The sequence below is a fragment of the Cuculus canorus genome, chromosome 6 (assembly GCF_017976375.1).
Source record: "Cuculus canorus isolate bCucCan1 chromosome 6, bCucCan1.pri, whole genome shotgun sequence".
NCBI lineage: Eukaryota > Metazoa > Chordata > Aves > Cuculiformes > Cuculidae > Cuculus > Cuculus canorus.
In genome coordinates this window covers 39,549,847-39,570,929 of record NC_071406.1, presented here as the reverse complement: position 1 = coordinate 39,570,929, position 21,083 = coordinate 39,549,847, and the positions used below count along the sequence as shown (strand labels likewise).

Below are 21,083 nucleotides of genomic sequence, written 5' to 3'. Positions count from 1 at the left end.
CGGGGTAGTGTAAATCCAGTTTGAAATACAATTGAACAGACGTTCAGCATGCTATGTTCCTGGCAGCTAAATCTGTTTGTTGTTATGACAGATAAATGACAGTTTAAGAAGCATTGAAATGGGCAGATAAAAGTGTGTTGTCATTGCAGCAGTTTGAAAGAGGTGCCAGTCCCGCTTTAAAGGTTCGACTTAGACGGCTGTATGTTTTTAAAAAACACATAAAAAGCTTTTTACCCCGTCACTAAGCAAGTCATAATAGCTTTTGACTTACGTATATTGTGCTTTCTCTTCTCTCAATCCCAACCAACAAAAAAGAGAAGGCATTGAAATGGAAATTTTGACTTCTAGCCTAAGCTTCAGTAAAGGGAAATGGCTTTATAGCGAAGCGTTAACAGATTAGACAGGCGGGATCTTTCTCTTTCTTAGAGAAGGGAAACATTTCCTGCCTGTTTGTGTGGCTTTATCAGCAGCCCAAGATTTTAATTCCGCTTCTGTCACCTATGACAAGACTGAGGTGGCTTGGTTTTTTTTTCTTCCCCCTTCCAAAATGAATTTCCTATGAAATCTTCTTTCACATTTATTTGCTTGGTAAGGCACTTGGTCAGCTAAACCCACCATCTCCTCCTTTCTGGTCCTCGCGTTGAAGTGCTCGTTCTTAGAGAAAACAGCCCAGAATAGTTCTTCCTTGTGTAACTGCTGAAAGGCAGGCACCTGGCTGTAAGGAGCTTACGTTTGAGAGGTGGAGCGTTCGAGCAAATCTCTCTGGATTTAATAGCAGGTGGAGGTCTCTCGGCGCTCTCTGAGAACTGGGGCATTGACTTATTTGCCTAAATATGGATTGAGAACCTTGGGTTTAGGCACATAAATGTCTTAGCCTAAACCCTTTCGGGTGCCGGAGCGTTAGAGACTGGGCTGTCACCTTGGTGGGACCAAGGTGGAGACCTTCCCTGGAGGCTGGAAGTGGCCCACCAGCACCCCCCAATTCATTTGTTTCTATAGGCACAAATTGCCTCCAGACATAGCAAATTAACTGTTATTAACAATACAGCACAGGAAGAACGTGGATGTGTTAGAGTTGGTCCAGAGGGGGCTACAGAGAAGATCCGAGGGCTGGAGCACCTCCCATATGTGGACAGCCTGAGAGAGTTGAGGTTGTTCAGCCTGGAGAAGAGAAGGCGCCGGGGAGACCTTAGAGCAGCTTCCAGGACTGAAAGGGGCTCCAGGAGAGCTGGGGAGGGGCTCTGGATCAGGGAGTGCAGGGACAGGATGAGGGGGAACAGTTTTAAGCTGAAAGAGGGGAGATTGAGATGAGATCTTAGGCAGAAATCTTTTCCTGTGAGGGTGAGGAGGGGAAGTCGTGGCTGCCCCATCCCTGAGGTGTTCAAAGCCAGGTTGGATGGGACTTGGAGCCCCTGATCCAGTGGGAGATGTCCCTGCCCATGACAGGAGGGTGGAACTGGATGGGCTTTGAGGTCCCTTCCAACCAAAACCATTCTATGACACTAGGATATTTTCAGCTAGGCGTTCTCCTTTGTTCAAGCAGTGCTTAAATTAAATCTTACGGAGATACCTGCACGTGAGCAGAAAATTTCTCTCTCGCAGCTTTTGCTTGATACAAGCCCATTTTTAAGGGATCTTTTTGGAATAGAGGACACTTGGCTTGCCACCACAGTAGCTTGCTTGCTTGGTCTTTTAGACAAAATGATCTTTTCTTCTCTCTAGCCACATAAGTCCAGAGAATTCAGAATTAACTCACTGTCCAACTGGGAACAAAGGTGCCTAGAGCTTACTTGGGTTTATGTTAGCACCTCAACAGATGCCTGTAGTGAGAAAGGTGGAAAGATAATAGCTGTGAAGAAAGCCAGTAGGGAATGGTTTGCTTCTGATGATAAAAGAACAAATGAAATGAAGTGAGATCAGCAAAAGCAGCTTTAAAACGAAACGTATTCATCAGTTTTGAATGTGTCAGTGTTGAGGAATCCAGCCCAAAATACATGGACCCGTGGGCATGTGCCTAATTTTAGGTGGATGAGTGCTCTCATTGAAGTGGACGGTGCTGTCAGCCTGGCAGATGCAGAAATGAGGCCTAGAGTTGGAATTTCAGATCTTCCCTGCAGCAAAAAGAAGTCACAGGAAAAATGGGGACTCAGAATTCTGCCCAAGCTCATACCAAGACGACAGCAAACTCTGGCTTTTGATCTGCTTTTCTTCTCTGAATTTTCCGTGTTCCTGTTAATCTCAGGAACTGGCAGAGGAAGCTTTAAGTCAGCCACAATTTTAATTTCTTCTCTTTTTGTTTCTTTTAGGTATTTTCTTAGCAGCTCACCCGTATCCTGGAGGACAGAGTCAAGAACAAGTAATGTAAGCAGATTCATTTGGCTGGTGCCTGAATTGTTTACCTTCTAGAGAAGCAAACCAACTTCTCAGAAATCATAAAGCAGCTTAAATTACTGAATATCTTTCTCTAAATGATGAAACCTCTCTCTTCCTTGTCTTCATACCCTCTGTGAACGCATAACATCCTGCATGCCACAGAGCTGCGGATTCCTGTTAGGGTCTCTTCGTGGAATCCCATATGGATCTGGAAGTCACAGTTATGGCATCACATGTTTTTGTGCTTTAGCATAATAATAATTACATCATTTGCAATTGATAGAATCCTTTGGTTGGAAAAGACTTAGGAGATCACGGAGTCCAACCGTGCCAGCCTGTGTGTCTGAACACCTCACCTGCCCGTCTTTTAAATCTCTCCAGGGATGGGAACTCCACCACCTCCCTGCACAGCCTCTGCCAGTACCTGAGAGTCCTTTTGGTGGAGAGATTGTTCCTGATGTCTAACCTGAACCTCCCCTGGTGCAGTTGATGCTGTGGTCCAGTGCTGTGACTCAGTGCTGCGAGTCCTTTTTGCCAGGCATAATTGCCATCAGCAAAAGATACTGGTGCAGAATGTGGACCTCATTGCTTCTCAGCCCCAAACATTAGCTCTGCAGCGAGAGAAACCTTCTGCTTTGGCTCACTGTATACATCTTTCTCTGCTTTCTTCCCAGGCTCAACAGCTTACTCAACATCATCGTTTCCATGTCTGTTTTGGTTGGCTACTCTATCACAACGGCAAGCTTTGTGCTCTACGTGGTCAAAGAACATCAAACCAAAGCCAAACAACTGCAGCATATTTCAGGCATGGGGATGACAAGCTACTGGGTGACTAACTTCGTTTATGATCTGGTAAATAATTCACATTCATAAGTGCACCAAGGGTAGCGTTACACAGCAGGGGAAAGACAGTTCCTTATTTAAACTTGGTTGCCTAGACTTCTTAATATTATTACTACCAAGAGTGTTATGTAGTAATTGTTCTCTGAGGCATTGAAGACCATTAAATGTGAACCGCAACACTGGATTTTGCTAAGCGAAGGCATTCCTTCTCTCTCGAGTGTATGCGAAGCACTCAGCGCATTTATATGAGAGCAACGCAGAACGGGCCAGAGCTTGGTTTCAGTTTTAGCATGCAAGCAGCACACTTCTCTTCTGTTAGCTTGCAGGGCTACATTAGTTGTCATGCAGGCTTTTTGCATCTGAGGTGAGGCTTTGGGGCTGGAGGCTACAGTTGTTTGGAAACCCTGGGCCCACAGGCTGTGACATTAGCAGACATCTCACGGCCGACAGTCCCCTGTTGGGCAAAAGTCTATTGCTGTGCTGAATGCTCTCTTAAAAACTATCTATCATAAAGGTTTTTAGGCCAAGGGAAGCTATTAATGCTTCTACGTGCCTTCGAGGATGTGAGCAAATTCCTTTCTATGGTGTTGCACTGTGCTGCATGGATTTGCCACCTTGTCCTCATAGACAGTTGAGCTCCCCAGCACCACGAAGCATTACGTGGTGTAGCTATGCCCTGGTTCTCCCTGATGTTGAGTTTCCTCACAGTAAAGAGGCTTAATAGCACTGCTGGAAAGCATCCCTGGGCTCAGAGGACAAATAGGCACCGTGTCTGTAGGCTACAATGCTTTGTGTCTTATGAATTGCCTTCAGTGCACAGTGTCAAACCCTCACAGAGATCTGCGAGTTGTAGACTGGCTGTGATGGTGATCAGCTCTGATGCAGTTCTGCCAGTCCCTAAAATCCCAGTGATATCACCAGTTCCTGAAAATAGGACATCTCTGGTAATGTGTGGAAATGCAATCTTCTCGCAGCCCACGAGGTCGAATGTATCCTGAGCTGCACCAGCAGTTTGGCCAGCGGGGTGAGGGAGGGGTTCTGCCCCTCTGCTCTTCTCCTGTGAGACCCCATCTGGAGCCCTGTGTTCAGTTCTGGAATCCTCAGAGCAGGACATGGATCTATTGGAGCGGGTCCAGAGGAGGCCACAAAGGTGATCCGAGAGCTGGAGCACCTCCTGTACGAAGACAGGCTGTGGGAGTCGGGGTTGTTCAGCCTGGAGAAGAGAAGGCTCCAGGGTGACCTTAGAGCAGCTTCCAGTACTGAAAGGGGCTCCAGGGAAGCTGGAGAGGGGCTCTGGATCAGGGGGTGCAGGGACAGGATGAGGAGGAACGGATTTAAGCTGAAAGAGGGGAGATTGAGATGAGATCTTAGGAAGAAATGTTTTGCTCTGAGGGTGGGGAGGCGCTGGCCCAGGTTGCCCAGAGAAGTCATGGCTGCCCCATCCCTGGTGGCCAGGCTGGATGGGGCTTTGAACAACCTGATCCAGTGGGAGTTGTTCCTGCCTATAGCAGGGGGATGGAACTGGATGGGCTTTAAGGTCTCTTCCAACCCAAACCATTATGGTCTTCAAGGGCATTTGGGTGGCCAGGCCTCTTTGATGTGCTGAGGGCTACGGGCAGACATCCCTTGGGCAAGGTGAGCCGCGGCCCTTCCTGTAACGGCACAGCCTGAGCTTCTCGGTGTCTGTAGCATCGATGCTCGCTAACAAAGCAGTCCTAATAACGCAGTGCTCACTACCAAGCAGTCTAAATGCCTGCTTGTAGGGGCTGGTGTGGTTGGGCAAGAGCACCGTCTTCCACGAGGGGCTTGAAAGGGTCTGAAAGCAGCATGGCTGTGGTCTGGCTCGGCAGCGCAGCCCTGAGTCACTGCGTGGGGGGGCAAAGAAGGAGCAGGCCTGTGCCTGCTTCCCTGATCCTGGCTTTTGCTCCAGCACTGCGTATTTATAAATCAGCCTGTGGAAAAATCCCCAGAGTCCTTGCCACAATCAGTATTCAGCGGGCTGAAACTAATCCAGAGCTCTCGGCAACTTGATATTTCTCAGCGAATCCCTGCCAATAAATTCTGCTAAATCCCAAAGCTGGGGAAGAGAGGAACCTCTCGAGGCAGACGTTTGGTTGGTCCCTGGCTTGAACTCAACATTATAAAGATCAGATTTACAGGGCACAATGAAGTGGTCTGACTGCAAGGCTAACAGAAAACCCAAAGGGGTATTTTTCATTCACAACCTTTTCTTAAGGCACTTTCTGCCCACAGCCCTGAACGCTGAGGATTAGCCCGTTCAGAGCGGTTTGAGGGATTCATTTGCAAGACTCTCTGAAGTCTCAGGAGGGCTGAGACCCCACCTGGATTTGGTTTCCTCTTAGGAAAGCCCAGCTGCGCTTGTGGGACCAGATTCAGACCTGATGCATTGCTTCTGCGTAGTTCTAAGAAAATGTTTAAGAATTATTGTCCTAATAACATCTTTTTAATATCATTTTGCAGATACTTTTTATGGTCCCCATTGGACTCTCAATAGGAGTTATTTCATCCTTCCAGATACCAGCTTTCTGCAACAACAATAACTTGCTGGCAGTATTTCTTCTGCTGTTACTGTTCGGGTAAGTGTGGAGCTTCGTTATTTCAATATCATTGCATGGAGTGAGAAGCTGGACATTGCACGCTGCTGCAGTTTGGAATCCAGGGGACGAATACATGGGCTTTTTTTCTTCCACGTATACTATACGAATGGTGACTGGTTTCTCCTTCCAGGAGCAGCGAACTAAACCACCGCTGTCATGCTTGCTTTATTCAAAGCAAACTCTATGTGAGGGTATGAAAGATTCAAGGTCACAGTGACAGCCCAAGCTGTAAGCAGGTGCTTACTGAACTACTACAAAGTTCAAGATAGAGGAGCATTTCAAAAACAGAAAGGGAGGGAAAAAGAAAAAACAAAGCAGCAGCCCAGTTCAGGAAAATTTGGCCAAACTGTCTCCATGGCTTTGACTCCTCCAGGCCCAGGCTGGCTGCTTGCAGTCGGGGCTCCGTGTTTGAAGTACAGATCATCAACTTTTCATCCGCAGTCTAACAGATACAAAGCCATTTTTCCTCCCTCAAGCTCCTGTAATATGGAAATCTAGCCACTTGCTAAAGCACAACCGCTGTGTTGTCTGAGGTCTTTAGTTGTTTGCTTCCACTCGCACTTTGCCTTACTGTCTTCTCTGCACTGCTGGCAATTCACAGATATGCAACGTTTTCATGGATGTACCTGCTGGCTGGGTTTTTCAAAGAAACGGGAATGGCCTTCATCGTTTATGTCTGCGTCAACTTGTTCTTTGGCATCAACACCATCATTACTCACTCGGTTGTATTTCTGCTCTCCCAGGAAAAGGCCACGGATCAGGTAGGAATCCTACAAATACAAAACCCTCGGTGAAACCATGGGAGGCTTCTTGCTGAGTTTGGTGGGTTGGACCAGGTCCTTAGCAGCTGGCTGGTTTCAGGGTGTTTGAGGATGGACCAAGCAGAGGATGCGGTTTACAGCTTCTTCACAAGGGGAGGAGCAGGCGTTGAGCTCTTCTCTCTGGCAACCAATGACAGGACCCGAAGGAACGGCAGGAAGATGTGCCAGGAGAGGGTTAGGTGGGACATTAGGAAAAGGTTCTTCCTCAGAGCATGGTGGAGCTCTGGAACAGCTCCCAGGGAAGCAGCCACAGTACCAAGCCTGACAATATTCCAGAAGCGTTTAGACAACGCCCTCAGCCCCACGGTGTGAATGTTGGTGTTGTCCTGTGCAGCGACAGGAGCTGGACTCGACGATCCTTGTGGATCCCTTCCAATTCAGGACAGTCTAGGATTCTATGACACTTGTCACAGGGCTCAAGGAGCTTCCCTGCAGGCAGGACAGGAGTCAAATACAAACCTTGTTGTCTGTAAATCCACATTCCCAGCAAAGAAGGAAATGATGGTAATGGGGAGAATACAAAAAGAGAGGTAGAGAGCTGCCCGTGCATGAAGTTGGGTGTAGACACCTGATAAAAAGTTGATGGGGACTTTGAACCATCGCTAAGTCCTTGCAGCACGAACTGCGGAGAGTTACAACTGGATGTCATTGCCCCAAGCCTGACATGTGCTGCGTCGAGCCAGCTTCGGCTGTCTGTCATCTCGATCTGTAAAGCAATCATCTTCTCCCTACAAGGATGAAAAATGACTCTGAGACAGCGATGATTCCCTAAAGTAAAGCCTTTGCTTAAACTGAGACATCCCTGGGAATCACTGGGATAAATTGTACACCTTACATTTAGTTTTCTTTTTGTATAAAGGGCAGTGGCTTTATAAAACAGTAGCTGGGTTTGATTTTTCTCTCTAGCCGGACAGTGCTTGTTTGGCAACGCCTGGATTTTAGGGATGTGCAATTGCCATCATCTTTATCCCTCTGTGCCCCAGTGGCAGGGAATCATTCTCTTCCCGTGCTAATTTACTTTGTATGGTAATCCTTTCTTCTGCTAGAAACATACCAGATCTCTATGTAGAGAGTTCAGAAGTGTGAGACTGCCCTTCCATGTCTGTTGAAACCAAATCTTGTGGTTTATGGAGATGTTTATCCAAGGAGAAGAGGTAGGGCAGTTCCTCAGAGGAGCAGGACTGGAGAGTGGGCTGTTCCCAGTGCTCTGTAGTTTCAGGAGGCAGAGTGCAGTGCAGCAGCAGGATTCGGCTCCTGCTCCCGGGTGGCTTTCAGGCTGCTGCACGCACCGCCTGAGGCGGCTGGAGCAGCGGTGAGGCCCGGCTCCCCGACCTGGCTGCTCTTTACTATGGGTGATCACAACCTCAGAGCTGCCTCTTGACTTTTCTGACCTTGTGCCTGTGAAACGAGCTGTCTCCAGAGCTCTTTGCTCTCAATTTATCTCTGCTCTGAGACACAAGCAAATCCCAATGTAATTGTTACACTTCAGTCCCACAGCAAAGCCCATGAATTTATTCCATGAATAAAAACATTGACTGACTGCACTGCTTTTTGGGTTTATTTTTCAGGGCTTGCGTGATCTCGCTGAAAACTTAAGGCACGCGTTCCTTCTGTTCCCACAATTTTGCTTTGGCTATGGCTTGATCGAACTGTCGCAGGATCAGGCGCTGCTGGGCTTCTTAAAAGCCTATGGAGTGGACTACCCGGACAAAACCTTTGAGCTGGACAAGACCACATCCAAGCTGCTTGCCATGTTTCTCCAGGGCACCGTGTGTTTTGCCATTCGTCTTACAGTTCACGACAGGATGATTCAGAGAGTCTGGAACAACATACTAGAGTAAGTAACATCTGGAGTCTCGCAATGAAAACAGACTGAGCCAGCGCTCCGTGGTTTAATTCTGGGCTCTTGCACCATCCTTGTCAATTATGAAGCCCATAAATTTCCGAGACGCTTTGTAAACATGGAGTAAGTTTTCTCTGGTAGCAGTCACGATATCTGTCAGTAATTAGTGTTAATAATAGAGGTTTAGGTTACCAAAGTCTCTTTAATTGTCCTTGCTGGCTGAGACTCTGCCCTTCATTTAAGGGCTTTGGGTGTGGTGGGCTGATGTTCAGCTGGTTGGGAAGAGCAGCCAGTCCACAGACAGCTGTTTGGATCTCCCAGAGTCTCCTCTGGCACCCAGGGAGGAGCGAGAACAGCCCTGTCACCTGCATTACAAGCCTGTTCACAAGGCAGGGCCTCCTCCAGCTCAGAATATTTGCTGAAAAAGAGCAAAAATTAGGCAGAAAGAACATTGCTTTTTTATATTCCCTAAATGGTGCAAATGTCAGGAGAGAACAGAAACTCTGTGTGTTCACACTTCCCGGGATCATGCAGGAAGGCTCCTTCCAGCTCTGGAACTCTCAGCACAGGGAAGACACGGACCTGTTGGAGAGGCTTCAGAGGAAGCCACAAAAAAGGCCTGGAGCACCTCCCCTGTGAAGAGAGGCTGAGAGAGTTGGGGTTGCTCAGCTTGGAGAAGGCTTCGAGGAGACATTGCAGCCAAGAAAACTTTTTAGCAGGGAGTGTAGCAATAGGACAAGGGGTGATGGTTTTAAAATAAAAGAGGAGAAGTTTAGACTGGTTATTAGGAAGAAATTTTTCACACTGAGGGTGGTGAAACACTGGCCCAGGTTGCCCAGAGAGATGGTGGATGCCCCATCCCTGGAAGCATTCAAGGCCAGGTTGGATGGGGCTCTCATCGAGTTGAAGATGTCCCTGTTCACTGCAGGGGGTTGGAACCAGATGATCTTCATGGTTCCTTCCAACCCAAACCGTTCTATGATTCTATGAAGGCTCCTTAGTATCCCAAGTGTTCAGGCCTGCTGCTGCCTGCCTGCCAGAGGGTAAAGTCTCTCTGTCCTCCCCGTAGGTTCCTGTTTGACAGAGTGCAAGGCAAAGCATCGCTCCTGCCACCTGCGGCTGAGGAGGACGAGGATGTCCAGGCAGAGAGGACCCGTGTGGAGTCAGGCAAAGCTGACTTCGATGTGGTGCAGCTCCAGAATCTCACGAAGATCTACCACCTTCCTCACAAACGCATCACGGCTGTGAAAAACATCAGCCTCGGGATTCCTGCTGGAGAGGTGAGAGAGAAGAAAGGCTGTAGATACCTTCCAACCCAGGCAGTGAAACTGGAGCAGATGATGGGCCCCGCTGTCATCTTCTCTCCCAGTCCTTGCCGCTGTCCCAGCACAAAGGTTGTGGGTTGTTCTCCTTTGACCTCCTCCTTCCTCCCTTTGCCTCATTTATTGATTCTTGGAGTTATGATAGTGACTAAAGGCTCCTGGTGGACTTGGGCCACCGAGTGACAGTTTGAAGGCCCCAGGAAGAGTAGAGGTGGGTGGGACAGTGATGGAGCTGTATCAGAGCGTGCTGTCTCTGCACTGTGTTTGTGCAGCGCCCAGCACAGCACAGTCTTGGGGCGTCGCTGTGGATTACTGTGTGGTGAATGAAGACAGCAGGATTTGTCCAGCTGCAATTATTCACCTAAACTGCGTGGGAGACAGTGAGTCAGGCTTATCTGCTTGTCTTTTCCCATCGGGAAGAGACAAATCACTTCTGCTGAACACACATTTTCATTAATCAGGACTTAAAACTAACTCTAAAGAGAAAGATTTTGGTCCTGACAGTGCAGTTACCTGCAAAACCAGTGACTCGCGAGCAGAGAAGGGACAGGAGTGCACAGAGCACCACTGAGGCCCAGAGGAAAGTTAATAGGTGGGGCCTCCAGAGACCAGATCCTACCTCAGGCTGAGCACCTGACTTGGAGGAAAGCTTGGAATTAACCCTTGGCACCTGTTTTTTTAATTGCCTGGGTCCCACTGAGTTGCTGGGCATGTGAAAGGAAACAGGGTGCAGGGCAGGAGGGAAGCAGCCTCACATGGAGGCTGCGGTGCTGATCTTTCTGGCAGAGGATTTCTTCCAAGCCACAAGTGGCGTTGAGATTTCTAGCTTCTGGCAGGAGTCAGCCCCATGCCGGTGGGGTTTGGGGTGCCATTCCCCCTCTGCCACGGGCTGCACAGATACCATCTCTGCATCACCTCGAGGTGAGGATGAGCCTTGAATCAGTGCTCGGCATCTGCAATGGGTCCAGCACGTCCGGGGTTTCACATCTTCTGGTCTGTACTAACAGCGTCAAACTAATAGTAATTATCAGCCTAATGGTGATTGCTCACACAACACAACTGCTTATCTCCAACCGTCAGAATAAAACACTGATTTTGGCATGAGATACTGAACTGCGCTGCCAGAGCCAGTTCTTCATCTTATTAAAGTAGTGTGTTACTGAGGTTATTGGACAAAAATCTTGTGCCACATTAAGGTTTCACCAATGACAGCGCAAACCTCGCTCACCTCGTGCCTATGAATAGCTGCGTTCCTGTCAGTGGGAGGCTTTGCACACATCAGATGATCAGGATTTGGCCTGTCAGGCGAGCTCGCTGCAAAAATGCACCTTGCAGTAAAAGGAATGACTCTATTAGAGACACATCCTTGATTCTTCACCATATTAAACAAATGGTCCTAATATAAGCGGCAGTATAGTGCGCCATAAACAACCTCCATTATAACGTTCGTATACTCTGAGTACCTCTGCCTCTCTTGCAATTCATCTTGCTCAAGAGTCCAGGGAAGAGACGAGACAAGAAGCACTGAGCACTCGCCTCGGAGCAGTATTTCTGCATTATAAATCCAGCACCGTTACAGCAAAGCTGCGGAGGGGCTCTTGGTCAGGAAGTGCAGGGATAGGACAAGGGGAGTAGTTTGAAGCTGAAAGAGAGGAGATAGAGATGAGATCTTAGGAAGAAATGTTTTGTTGTGAGGGTGGGGAGGCCCTGGCCCAGGTTGTCCAGAGCAGTGGTGGCTGCCCCATCCCTGGAGGGGTTCCAGGCCAGGTTGGATGGGGCTTGGAGCCCCTGATCCAGTGGGAGATGTCCCTGCTCATGGCAGGGGGTGGGAATGGATAGGCTTTGTCCTTTTCGACTCAAACTGTTCTATGATTTCTGTTTTTCTTTCCCACAACCCAGTGCTTTGGCCTGCTTGGTGTGAACGGAGCTGGAAAGACAACTATCTTTAAGATGCTGACAGGCGATATTGGAGCATCCAGCGGAAGGCTGCGGGTCCAGGATCATTCTGGGTATGGAGGATGTCATTTCTGGAGAAGGCGTGTGAGCAATTAGGCCTGGGAGTAGTTTCTAAGGCCAGATGGCAAAGGAAAAGAAACTTATAAGTCTGAAACAAAACAAAATAGAGCAAAACTAAACAAGGCAGGGAATGCCATCCTTTGAAGATGGTATGGCTGCTTCCCTTGGGTCTGTGTTTTGCTGCTGTTCTCAGTGGTGGATCTTTCACTTCATCGCAGATGGGATCAGACTCAGATCCTCAGCTGAGTGGGATCTCACCTTTGAGGCAGCGTCTGCAGAGCAGTAGGACGCTTCTCAGAGAGCTCTTCAATGGGAGGAGGCCTGGTGGCAGCTGAGCCATCTGAAATCCTGGCAGAGCTAGACATTGTGGTGAACAGAGATCACAGATGATCTGTCTAGTGGGAGGAGTCCCTGCCCATGGCAGGGGGGTGGAATTAGATGGTCTTTAATGTCCTTTCCAACTCAAGCCATTCAATGATTTTATGCTAACAATTCTTCCTTTGCAGAACTGAGGGCCTAAAAGCTGAAGGTCTGCTAATTCATAGCATTCTCTTTCAAGGGTTGGTGGATGGTAGGAAGCAGGAGAGAGGGCTTTTTCTCTCTCCTGTTTGATTCCACTGGCAATTCAGTGTTTGGAATGACTCGATGACTTCCTTCCACAGGTCCTTGAATGACATCAGCGAGGCTCACTGGTCACTCTTTGGCTACTGTCCTCAAGAAGATGCCTTGGATGACTTGCTGACGGTGGAAGAGCACATGTATTACTACGCTAGGCTTCACGGTATCCCAGAGAGAGACATCAAAGGAGTGAGTAGCCACTGGCGTTTGACTTGGAGCATTTTCCAGTTATTGAGAGCCTTTACATTGACTTAATTGATCCTGCAATAAATAGACACGTACATGGTAATTTCTGCCTGGACATTGTTATGAAAGCTGTACTCTGGCTCCAACAGGTTGTACTCCAGCTTCTCCACCGGCTGAATCTGATGGCCTACAAGGACAGAGTCACCTCGATGTGCAGTTACGGCACCAACAGAAAGTTGTCGACAGCTCTGGCCCTCATTGGGAATCCCTCAATTCTGCTGCTGGTGAGAAGTGGGGCTTTGCTGAGGGGAAGAGGAGCAGGTCTCTGGGCAGGCAGCGGTGCTGTGATAGCCTGGCAACACCTTTCGGCACAGCTTGCAGGACACCCCCAAATACCCACACTGAGCCACGTTTCGATTTCAGCAAGCACCCAAATGTTCTTTGAGGTCGTAAGAGAGCGGGGAATCTGCTAGTTTCTCTGTTAGCTCTTCCAGAGGGAAAAAAATAGATTCCATATTTGCCAGTTAAATTGTCCTTATTCCTAGCGCTTTCTTGGGGTTTTGTATTGACTGCCCTGTAGAGTGCTGCAAGGAAAGCGGCATCCAAGGCTCCAGATCTGTAGGAGAGCAAAGGAGCAGCTTCCCTCAAGATCTAGTGGAGTCACCATCCCTGGAGGCATTCAAAGAGTGTGCAGACGTGGTACTTTGGGTTTAGTAGGCACGATGGGCTTGGGCTGACGGTTGGACTGGATGAGTTTAGAGGTCTTTTCCAACCTTAATGGTTCTACGATTCTAGAACATAAATCTGTTTTTCAAGGTTTTGCTTCCCCTTTTGTCTTTCACGTTGAATTTTCCAGTTCTTTCATGAGATTCATCATAGTTAAAAAGATCTTTTGGGGCAGTTTTCCCATTTGAATATGTGCAGTGCTCTGCAAGCAGGTTTCCTGAGATGATATTTGATACCTAGGGGACATAAATCTCCCTCGGCCCAACTCGTGTCAAGCCCAGAGCTACTGCCTTTACCTCTGACCACATGCACCAGCCCTCCCTCTGCCTACATGACATAAAACCATCTCAGTAAAGATAGAAGGCAGGGGAATTTCCTCCGTTCTGATTGCTGCCTGAACCCAAGCTGTTTGATTTCTGCCTTACATAAGGCCTTATCCTCAATAATAACAATTTGTTAATTGTGAATTGGCTGACAGTTCTATCAGCAATGCATGAGACAGGAGATAGAATAACATCTTCCATCTCTTACTGTCTCTCTCAATGGAGATATGCAACACTTGCTTCGTCACCTTCATCGGAAGGAGACATAACGCCAGTGCACGTGGGAACCGTAGGTATAAAATGAGCAGTAAGGTTGATCCGATGATGCTGTTGCAGCCAGTGGGTTCCTCTAGAGTCTGACAGAGGTTGGGAGTTCCCACCAGATACTGTGGAGCTGTGCGGCTCCGCAGGGCAGCAGGATGGAGGCCACAGACAAGCTGACTTGCTTCTGCTCCAAGAATGTCTCAGTCAAATCCATGATGCAGTTCCTTCTCCCGGATCTGTATCCGTGCTTGCTCTCCTGCGGGTCCTTGTAGCAAACCTTACACTAATGGTGAAGCTAAAATGGACATGAGCGTTCAGAAGATCAGACCTTGAGTGCAAATTGATGCTCAGTCCTGTCTTTCCCAACAGGATGAACCAAGCTCTGGAATGGATCCAAATGCTAAACGCCACCTTTGGAAAATCATCAGCGAGGAAGTGCAGAACAAGTGCTCGGTGATCCTCACGTCCCACAGGTAGGGCTGCTTTGGCTCTGACTCCATTTCAGGGCCTCCAGGAGCTGTGGAGGGGCCCATCCTTCACATTCCTTGTTGGTTGACACAGAATTCCAGGGCGTTGAGCTAGGACAGTGTTGGGGGTCTGGATGTGGGTGCCCACAGAGACCCACAACATTTCAGTACTCCAGAGAAGATCAGTAATGTTCTCCAATCACTAAAATCACTACTTTTTTAATACCTTCTCAATGACTTGGAGTTTCTCTGTTGTTTTTTCAGCATGGAGGAATGTGAAGCCCTCTGCACCAGGCTGGCTATTATGGTGAACGGGAGTTTTCAGTGCATTGGCTCTTTGCAGCATATCAAGAGCAGGTCAGTAAAGCTCCTGATCAGCATACGGAGTTGCCAACCCAAAGCTCCGAGCGCTCAGAACATGCGACCTTTGTTAACAGGGCACCAAACTAACGTCATTGTTTGGGTTGTGTTTCTTACTACTCCATTGAAATTCTGCATTAACGAATGCACTTTCTTTTCTCTCACAGCCTTCCTTCCCCGCGATGTGTTCCCCAAAGTAATCTGTTGCCTGCCGAATATGTGAAATGCATGTTAGGGTTGAGTTTCGATTTTATTAGTTATCACAATAGCTCAGCTTCGTATTAAGATTCACTCCAGGTTAACAACCCTGGCCCCGTCCAAGCTGCATTCTGCCTGGATTAGATTTCCCCGAAGAGGCTGTGCAGCGCTTGCAAAGGGGTTTCTTCATCTGTTTTTCTTTCCTGCTGTGCTAATTGTGATTTTCTTTTTCCCCTAGGTTTGGAAGAGGATTCACTGTGAAGATGCACTTAAATAGCAACACAGTTTGCACTGAGACGCTGACAGAGTTCATGAAGTCACACTTCCCAGATACATGCCTGAAGGTAAGCGGGGAAAAATGCTTTTGGGAGAGGCCCTCTCAATCCCTTCGAATTAACCAAGAGGATCTTGCAGGATAAACATCTTGTAGCACACTGTGCATGTAGATCCGTGCTTTCAGATTGTGAGGGATTTGTACACATGCAGTTGTCAGTGCCATCAGCAACGATGTCTGAGGGCTGGAGCACCCGAGTTCCTTCAGCCAAATAGAATAATAGAATCATTTAGGTTGGAAAAGACCTTTAAGATCATCAAGTTCAACTGTCCCTGTGCACTAATAAATCATATCCCCAAGCACTTCATCTACTTGTCTTTTAAACACCTCCAGGGACGGTGTGATCCTGCAGCTGCAGTGATTAAGAGGCGGCTGTTTGGTGATCCCTCCGCCCCTGCCAATGCTCCCGCTGAAGTCGGGACTGCATACAGACACACTTCAGACTCAGCAGATTGTGAGATGGTTGGGTGCTTCCAGCACCCAAATAACTGTAAAACCTGAGTAACTGAGTCACAAATCCCATCCGTGGTCCGTAACCCAATCTCTGCATTAATCAAAACGGCAGAGTTGGAGCTGGAAAGTGCTATGGTCACCCTCCAGCTTCCAGCTCTGGGGATTGATTATCATCTCCTAATCACAGAACCCATAAAACCTCCCAATGGGGAAGCACCAGTTGCTACCAGACAGTGATATTCTTCATCTTTAGGAGCCCAAAGGAGAGAACACCCCCTCTGGCCCTTCCTTGTCCCATGGTCCAGCTCCAATTTGCTTTCATTCTCAGCCAGCCATCAGCTCTGTTGGCTCTTTATAGGCAGCAACCGACCTCTTAACCGTACCCCATCATTCCTCTTCCCCCAGGATCGGCATTTCAACATGGTGGAGTATCACGTTCCAGTCTCTGCCGGAGGGGTGGCAAATATATTTGATCTCCTGGAAGCCAGCAAAGCAGCCTTCAATATTCGGCACTTCTCAGTGAGTCAGACAACGTTAGAGGAGGTAAGGAATTAAGGATGTGTGGCCATCCATTTAAAACTGTTAACAGGGGAGCAGACTGATGGTTACACCTAATGGACTGCTGCACACAATAGACTACATTTTGAAAGGGATTTCCATCTATATTCCCCCTGGGGATACTTTATCAGTACTACTGCCTCAGCTACCTGTGCTGGTGCTGGGAAAATGCACGCAGAAAGCTGCTGGCAGCATGAAGGATCTGTTCCTTCCTTCTCTCACTGCTGATTTCAGCAGTCTTGTGAGTGTGGGTGTGGATGAAGGGCAGGAATTGCCCCTGAGCCCAGTGCCAGGATTCCTGCCAGTCCTAGAGATTTGCTTGATTTCACTTTTTCTGTATTTGGGTTGTGAGTTCGTTTAGCGTTATTCCAAACTTAGCTTCATGGTTAAGTTCCTTCCATTTTCCCTTGGAAGAACAGTCCCACTGGCATAAAAATCTTGTAGGAAACACATGAGCTGAAGGGCTGCTGCAAGAAGAAGAAATCATAGAATCATAGAATCATTTGTGTTGGAAGGGACCTCAAAGCCCATCCAGTTCCACCGGCCTGCCACAGGCAGGGACACCTCCCACTGGATCAGGCTGCTCAATCATCCTGTTTCGGCATCAACATAGGATACATTAGGTCTGTCACAGACAGAGGAGCAAACCTGCAGCCCTGTAATCCTATAAATTGTTAAACGGGGATTATGGGAGGAGGAAGGAGGCCCTCAATACCACTTTAATGAGGGAAAGGGACAGAGAAACCACAGGAAGCCTGGGATCCTGTGTAGTGGGAGGACAGCTTGGATGTGTGTGTATGCAAATATGACTGCAGGTAGCGTTCTAGTAAGAGTATTTTATGTATTCATTAGATACTTTTCAAAGGAAGCCTGTTAGGTGTGATTATATACACCTATCTATATAATACGCAGTTGTGCGTGCACAGATGTCGACTATATAGAGACAGATGGGTTTATAAAGCAATAATAAAGCTGTATTGCACTGTGATCAAAACGAGGGTATTGCCTCGCTAGCACTTTGTAAACATGGGCTGCAGGAGGATTAGGATTTGTACAGGAGTGTCTGCCTTTGCATCCCAAGTGTTGATTCAGCAGTCCTGGAGTGTGCATCCATTTATTTACATTGGCCCATGGAATCCCAGCACTTGCAGTTCTCAGATCCAGCGTGAATCCATTCCTGATGGATGGATTGAATATCCAGTCTTTTTTTTTTATTCATTCACAGTATAAACCCTTTATGCTGTCACATAGTGAATGTTTTCCTTTAAACTTCCAGGTTTTCATCAACTTCGCTAAAGATCAAGTGGATCCTGACGGTGTGGACACTGGTCCTGATGTGACACTGGACAGCTCTGACACAAGTAGCCAAGATAGCACCATCAGCTCCATCTACTGAAAGAACTCAACCACAAAGGATCATCGAAGCAGGGGAAAAGACCAGATGACCCCTCCAGCCCCATTTTCTGTGATTCTGGGATGGCAGGGATAAAAAGTCACATTTTCTTCAAGTACTTCTTTTTTTGATATACACTTATTTTGTTACTAGGAACATGGTAGGCATTTAAGAGTGGCGTTTGGTTCCAAATCAGATTGGTCTTTCCGCACGTTCTTCTTTGCCCCCTTGCCCCCCAGTTCTTGATTTATGATCACTTTAACGCCTGTGAGGACTTATTTGACACCGCCTGCTGCCTGTGGCCATTTCTTACAGCAGAACTGGCTGTGATGGAGCAGAGGAGCTGCCAGTAGTGTAGGGTGTTTGACAAAAAGCAGCTCCGCGGCTGCCCCTTCTAAAAGCCCTCTCTCCGCTCCCTGTTCAGCAACAGACTTCCTGGGTGACCACGGGAGAGTCGCCCAGTTTTGACAGGTTCCCCACTGGTGGAGCGGGGCCGGCGGCCTTGTCCGTCTCCGTCAGGATGTTGTCAGGATGTAGGTGTTGCGTATCGAGAGCCGCGTGTGCCGCTGGTGGGGGCCGTCGTTGGTAATGAGATAAAGCTTATCTGTATGTCTGGGTTGTGTCAGTACTAATACAGTTCTTGTAGAAGCCAGCGTTTCCAGTGGTTTCGGTTTGTTCCTGTGGTTTATTCCAGCTCTGTGTAGCTCCCCCAGTAGGTCATTCAGTCCCAGGCAGGCCCTGGCTTTCGGTTCCCAACGGAAGATCATTCCACCAGCCAGCTCCTTTCTCCATGAGGCCTCCTCCGTTATGGCAGCAGAGTGGTACAAGGCAGGCACATTGAATCCTCCAAGATGAAGTTTGTGTCATAAGGTCATGTTTCCCTGAGCGGAGCAAAAGCAGTGAGCTGCTCCCTCGCTCCGAAATCCTGACGTCTGCCTCTGCCGGCTTCCCTCTCCCGAGAGGCTCTCTCTATCTGCTTCCACTTTGGGAAGACCCAAAGTGTCACCCAAGTGGTGTTTGGTGTCCTCAAACCTTAGCAATCCAGCCCCTCTAACTCCCGAGCTCTGGTTTCCCGCATCGTACGGCACAATTAATGTCTCCTTCTGGCTGCCCGCTGGCTCTACAGGAGAGCTGTGCCTGCCTCGGGGCAGCAGCCCCCAGGAGCCGAGTTCACCAAACCAGCGCACACATCCTGCTTTTCCCCCCAGGATCATCAACACGGAGAAGAAGAGTTTAATGTTCACCTGTATCGTTTGTGTCAGTGTAAGGCCTCAAAGACTCTGAGCACTGATACAGCCAGGTCGTGCTCACCTTGCAGGACCTGGGAAGGCCTATATGCTGCTTGGGCTTGGCTTCACACACAATTCCAGACAGACGAGAGGGTTTTTTTCCTTTTTCTTTTCTCCCAAAGCCAGTTTGAGCCAAAGGAAACTTCAGATGAAAGCTTCAAGGACAGATATTTCTCCCTCTGATCATCAGAGGTGTTCTACTAGTTCAGTTCCCACTGGATGCTAAGTCTTGCCAAGATAATCACAGGAGAAACGGGTACTTTAAGTATCAGGGATGCTGGGGATTTTACTATGGGATGCTGGAGTTCAGAGTTTAGCTACTGGTCACGTTTTCTCCTTGATGTTGGCGTGAACTTCTTAGTGGTAGCAGTAGGAGTTTCGTTATGGACTTGAAGGTATTATGAAGCCCTGAATTATGCCTCAACCTGCTGACTGTAATTAAAACTGGAATTGGGCTTCTTTCCAGAATGCATTTGACACCTGCAGTTTATAAGTAACTGAAAAAGCTGCCCAGACATTCATTGTAGCTTCTATTATTATGTCTCCAGCTCTGCAAAAAAAGCTCTTTTTTTTTCTCATTTTCATTGCGTATCTTACACAGATCGCAGTATAAAATTAAGCTTTTCTCTAATGGAGGGCTCGCGCTCCTTGCAAAGGACTCGGAGCATGAATGCCAATGATTTAAATGCAGCCTTGTAATACCAATCAGAGTATTATTTTATTATGTCGATGGCTTTGCAACTGCCAGCGGAAGATGGATCTTCAGACTCTATCCAGATGTACTTTACATTTAATTGAGGGAGACGGATACAAAGCTATTCTTTTGTCCCTTTAGAGCCTACTAATAAAAAAAGGGGGGAGTGATTCATTGGAATACTTCAGCAAGTTGCAGTTTAATTGGGTAAAACCAAGCTTTCAAAAAAAAGGCAAAAAGCATCCTTTGAATTTTCAGCCAATTCTGGCATTAATAGAAACATCTGCTTCACCCAAAATGTGTCATGGCCATGAAATACGCTCCCCGTTTTCCACTTGCAGGTGAAAATAAAACATCTGCTGTTGCAATCAGGTCTGTAGGTGTCGGTAAAACCAGCCAAAGTTTCCATACTTAAGGGAATTTCATTGGAACCTGCGGAGAAGCAGTTACGACTGTTCGGGGAGGGGGAAGCATCTGGCAAGGAAGTCGTACAGAGCATCTCACCAGGGGCTGAATTACCTCGTGTGCCACGTTACAGATATTCCAGCAGAGCCTTGGATTCAGCCTGTCCCTTTTGGAGGTAGGACACACCCCAAGCTTGATTCTGGGGTGGGAAGGGACAACTCTCTGTGGGGGCAGATCTCCATGCAGAGCCATTAGAGTTAGACTTAGGGTCAGGTTTAGGATTAGGGTTAGAGTTGTCCATGGAGAGTTGTCCTAGACACGTTCTGGGGCAACAAATGTTATATCTAATTCTCTTCTGCCTCTGAACACCAGCTCCAGGTTTCTCATCATCCCTCTGCCTCCCCGAGGGGGGCTGATTCTGGTCGCAGGGGTGACCAGAAGCACACAGCCCTGCCTAATACCTCATAAACTCTATCCCAGAGCCCATGAGCAGGCGGCTTTCATCAGGGAAGGATGGGCATGTGCACTTCTTTGAGTGCATGCAGCAATCCTCATCCTGCCGATGGGTGGGGGTAACAGGACGTGCTCTCCAGTCTCTGAATCTGTTTTTTTGGCTTTAAATGGCTTTAAGTTGGAGAGGGGAAGATTTAGACTAGATATTGGGAAGAAACCCTTCATGCTGAGGGTGGGGAGGCCCTGGCCCAGGCTGCCCAGAGCAGTGGTGGCTGCCCCATCCCTTGAGGTGTTCAAGGCCAGATTGGATGGGGCTTGGAGCCCCTGATCCAGTGGGAGGTGTCCCTGCCCATGGCAGGGCGTGGAACTGGATGGGCTTTCAGGTCCCTTCCAACCCAAACCATTCTGTGACTGTATGAATCCCCTGAAAAATTTTTGCTTTACGTGACTCTGCTTTCAACAAAAGCATGGCAGCCCGGAAGCCTGGTCCTTCCTTTGGTCAAGCGGGGAGTTAAGGTCATTGAAA

At 48.1% G+C, this 21,083-nt stretch overlaps 1 protein-coding gene across 3 annotated transcripts in view; it reads left to right on the top strand.

Annotated features, from left to right (window-relative positions):
- The window catches only part of ABCA12 (ATP binding cassette subfamily A member 12), a 117,811-nt gene extending 98,737 nt beyond the window's left edge, over positions 1–19,074 (top strand). For 2 of the 3 annotated variants that reach the window (XM_054069548.1, XM_054069547.1), the window contains exons 41-54: positions 2,307–2,361; positions 3,048–3,225; positions 5,698–5,813; positions 6,436–6,595; positions 8,224–8,492; positions 9,568–9,778; positions 11,720–11,829; positions 12,499–12,643; positions 12,790–12,924; positions 14,323–14,426; positions 14,685–14,777; positions 15,217–15,322; positions 16,171–16,308; positions 17,600–19,074. In XM_054069548.1, the coding sequence (XP_053925523.1) occupies positions 2,307–2,361; positions 3,048–3,225; positions 5,698–5,813; positions 6,436–6,595; positions 8,224–8,492; positions 9,568–9,778; positions 11,720–11,829; positions 12,499–12,643; positions 12,790–12,924; positions 14,323–14,426; positions 14,685–14,777; positions 15,217–15,322; positions 16,171–16,308; positions 17,600–17,719 (1,940 nt within the window). In that variant the 3' untranslated portion in view covers positions 17,720–19,074. The remainder of the gene's footprint in view (positions 1–2,306; positions 2,362–3,047; positions 3,226–5,697; positions 5,814–6,435; positions 6,596–8,223; positions 8,493–9,567; positions 9,779–11,719; positions 11,830–12,498; positions 12,644–12,789; positions 12,925–14,322; positions 14,427–14,684; positions 14,778–15,216; positions 15,323–16,170; positions 16,309–17,599) is intronic. The other variant, XM_054069549.1, reaches the window with a different exon arrangement.
- The last annotated feature ends 2,009 nt before the right edge of the window (positions 19,075–21,083 follow it).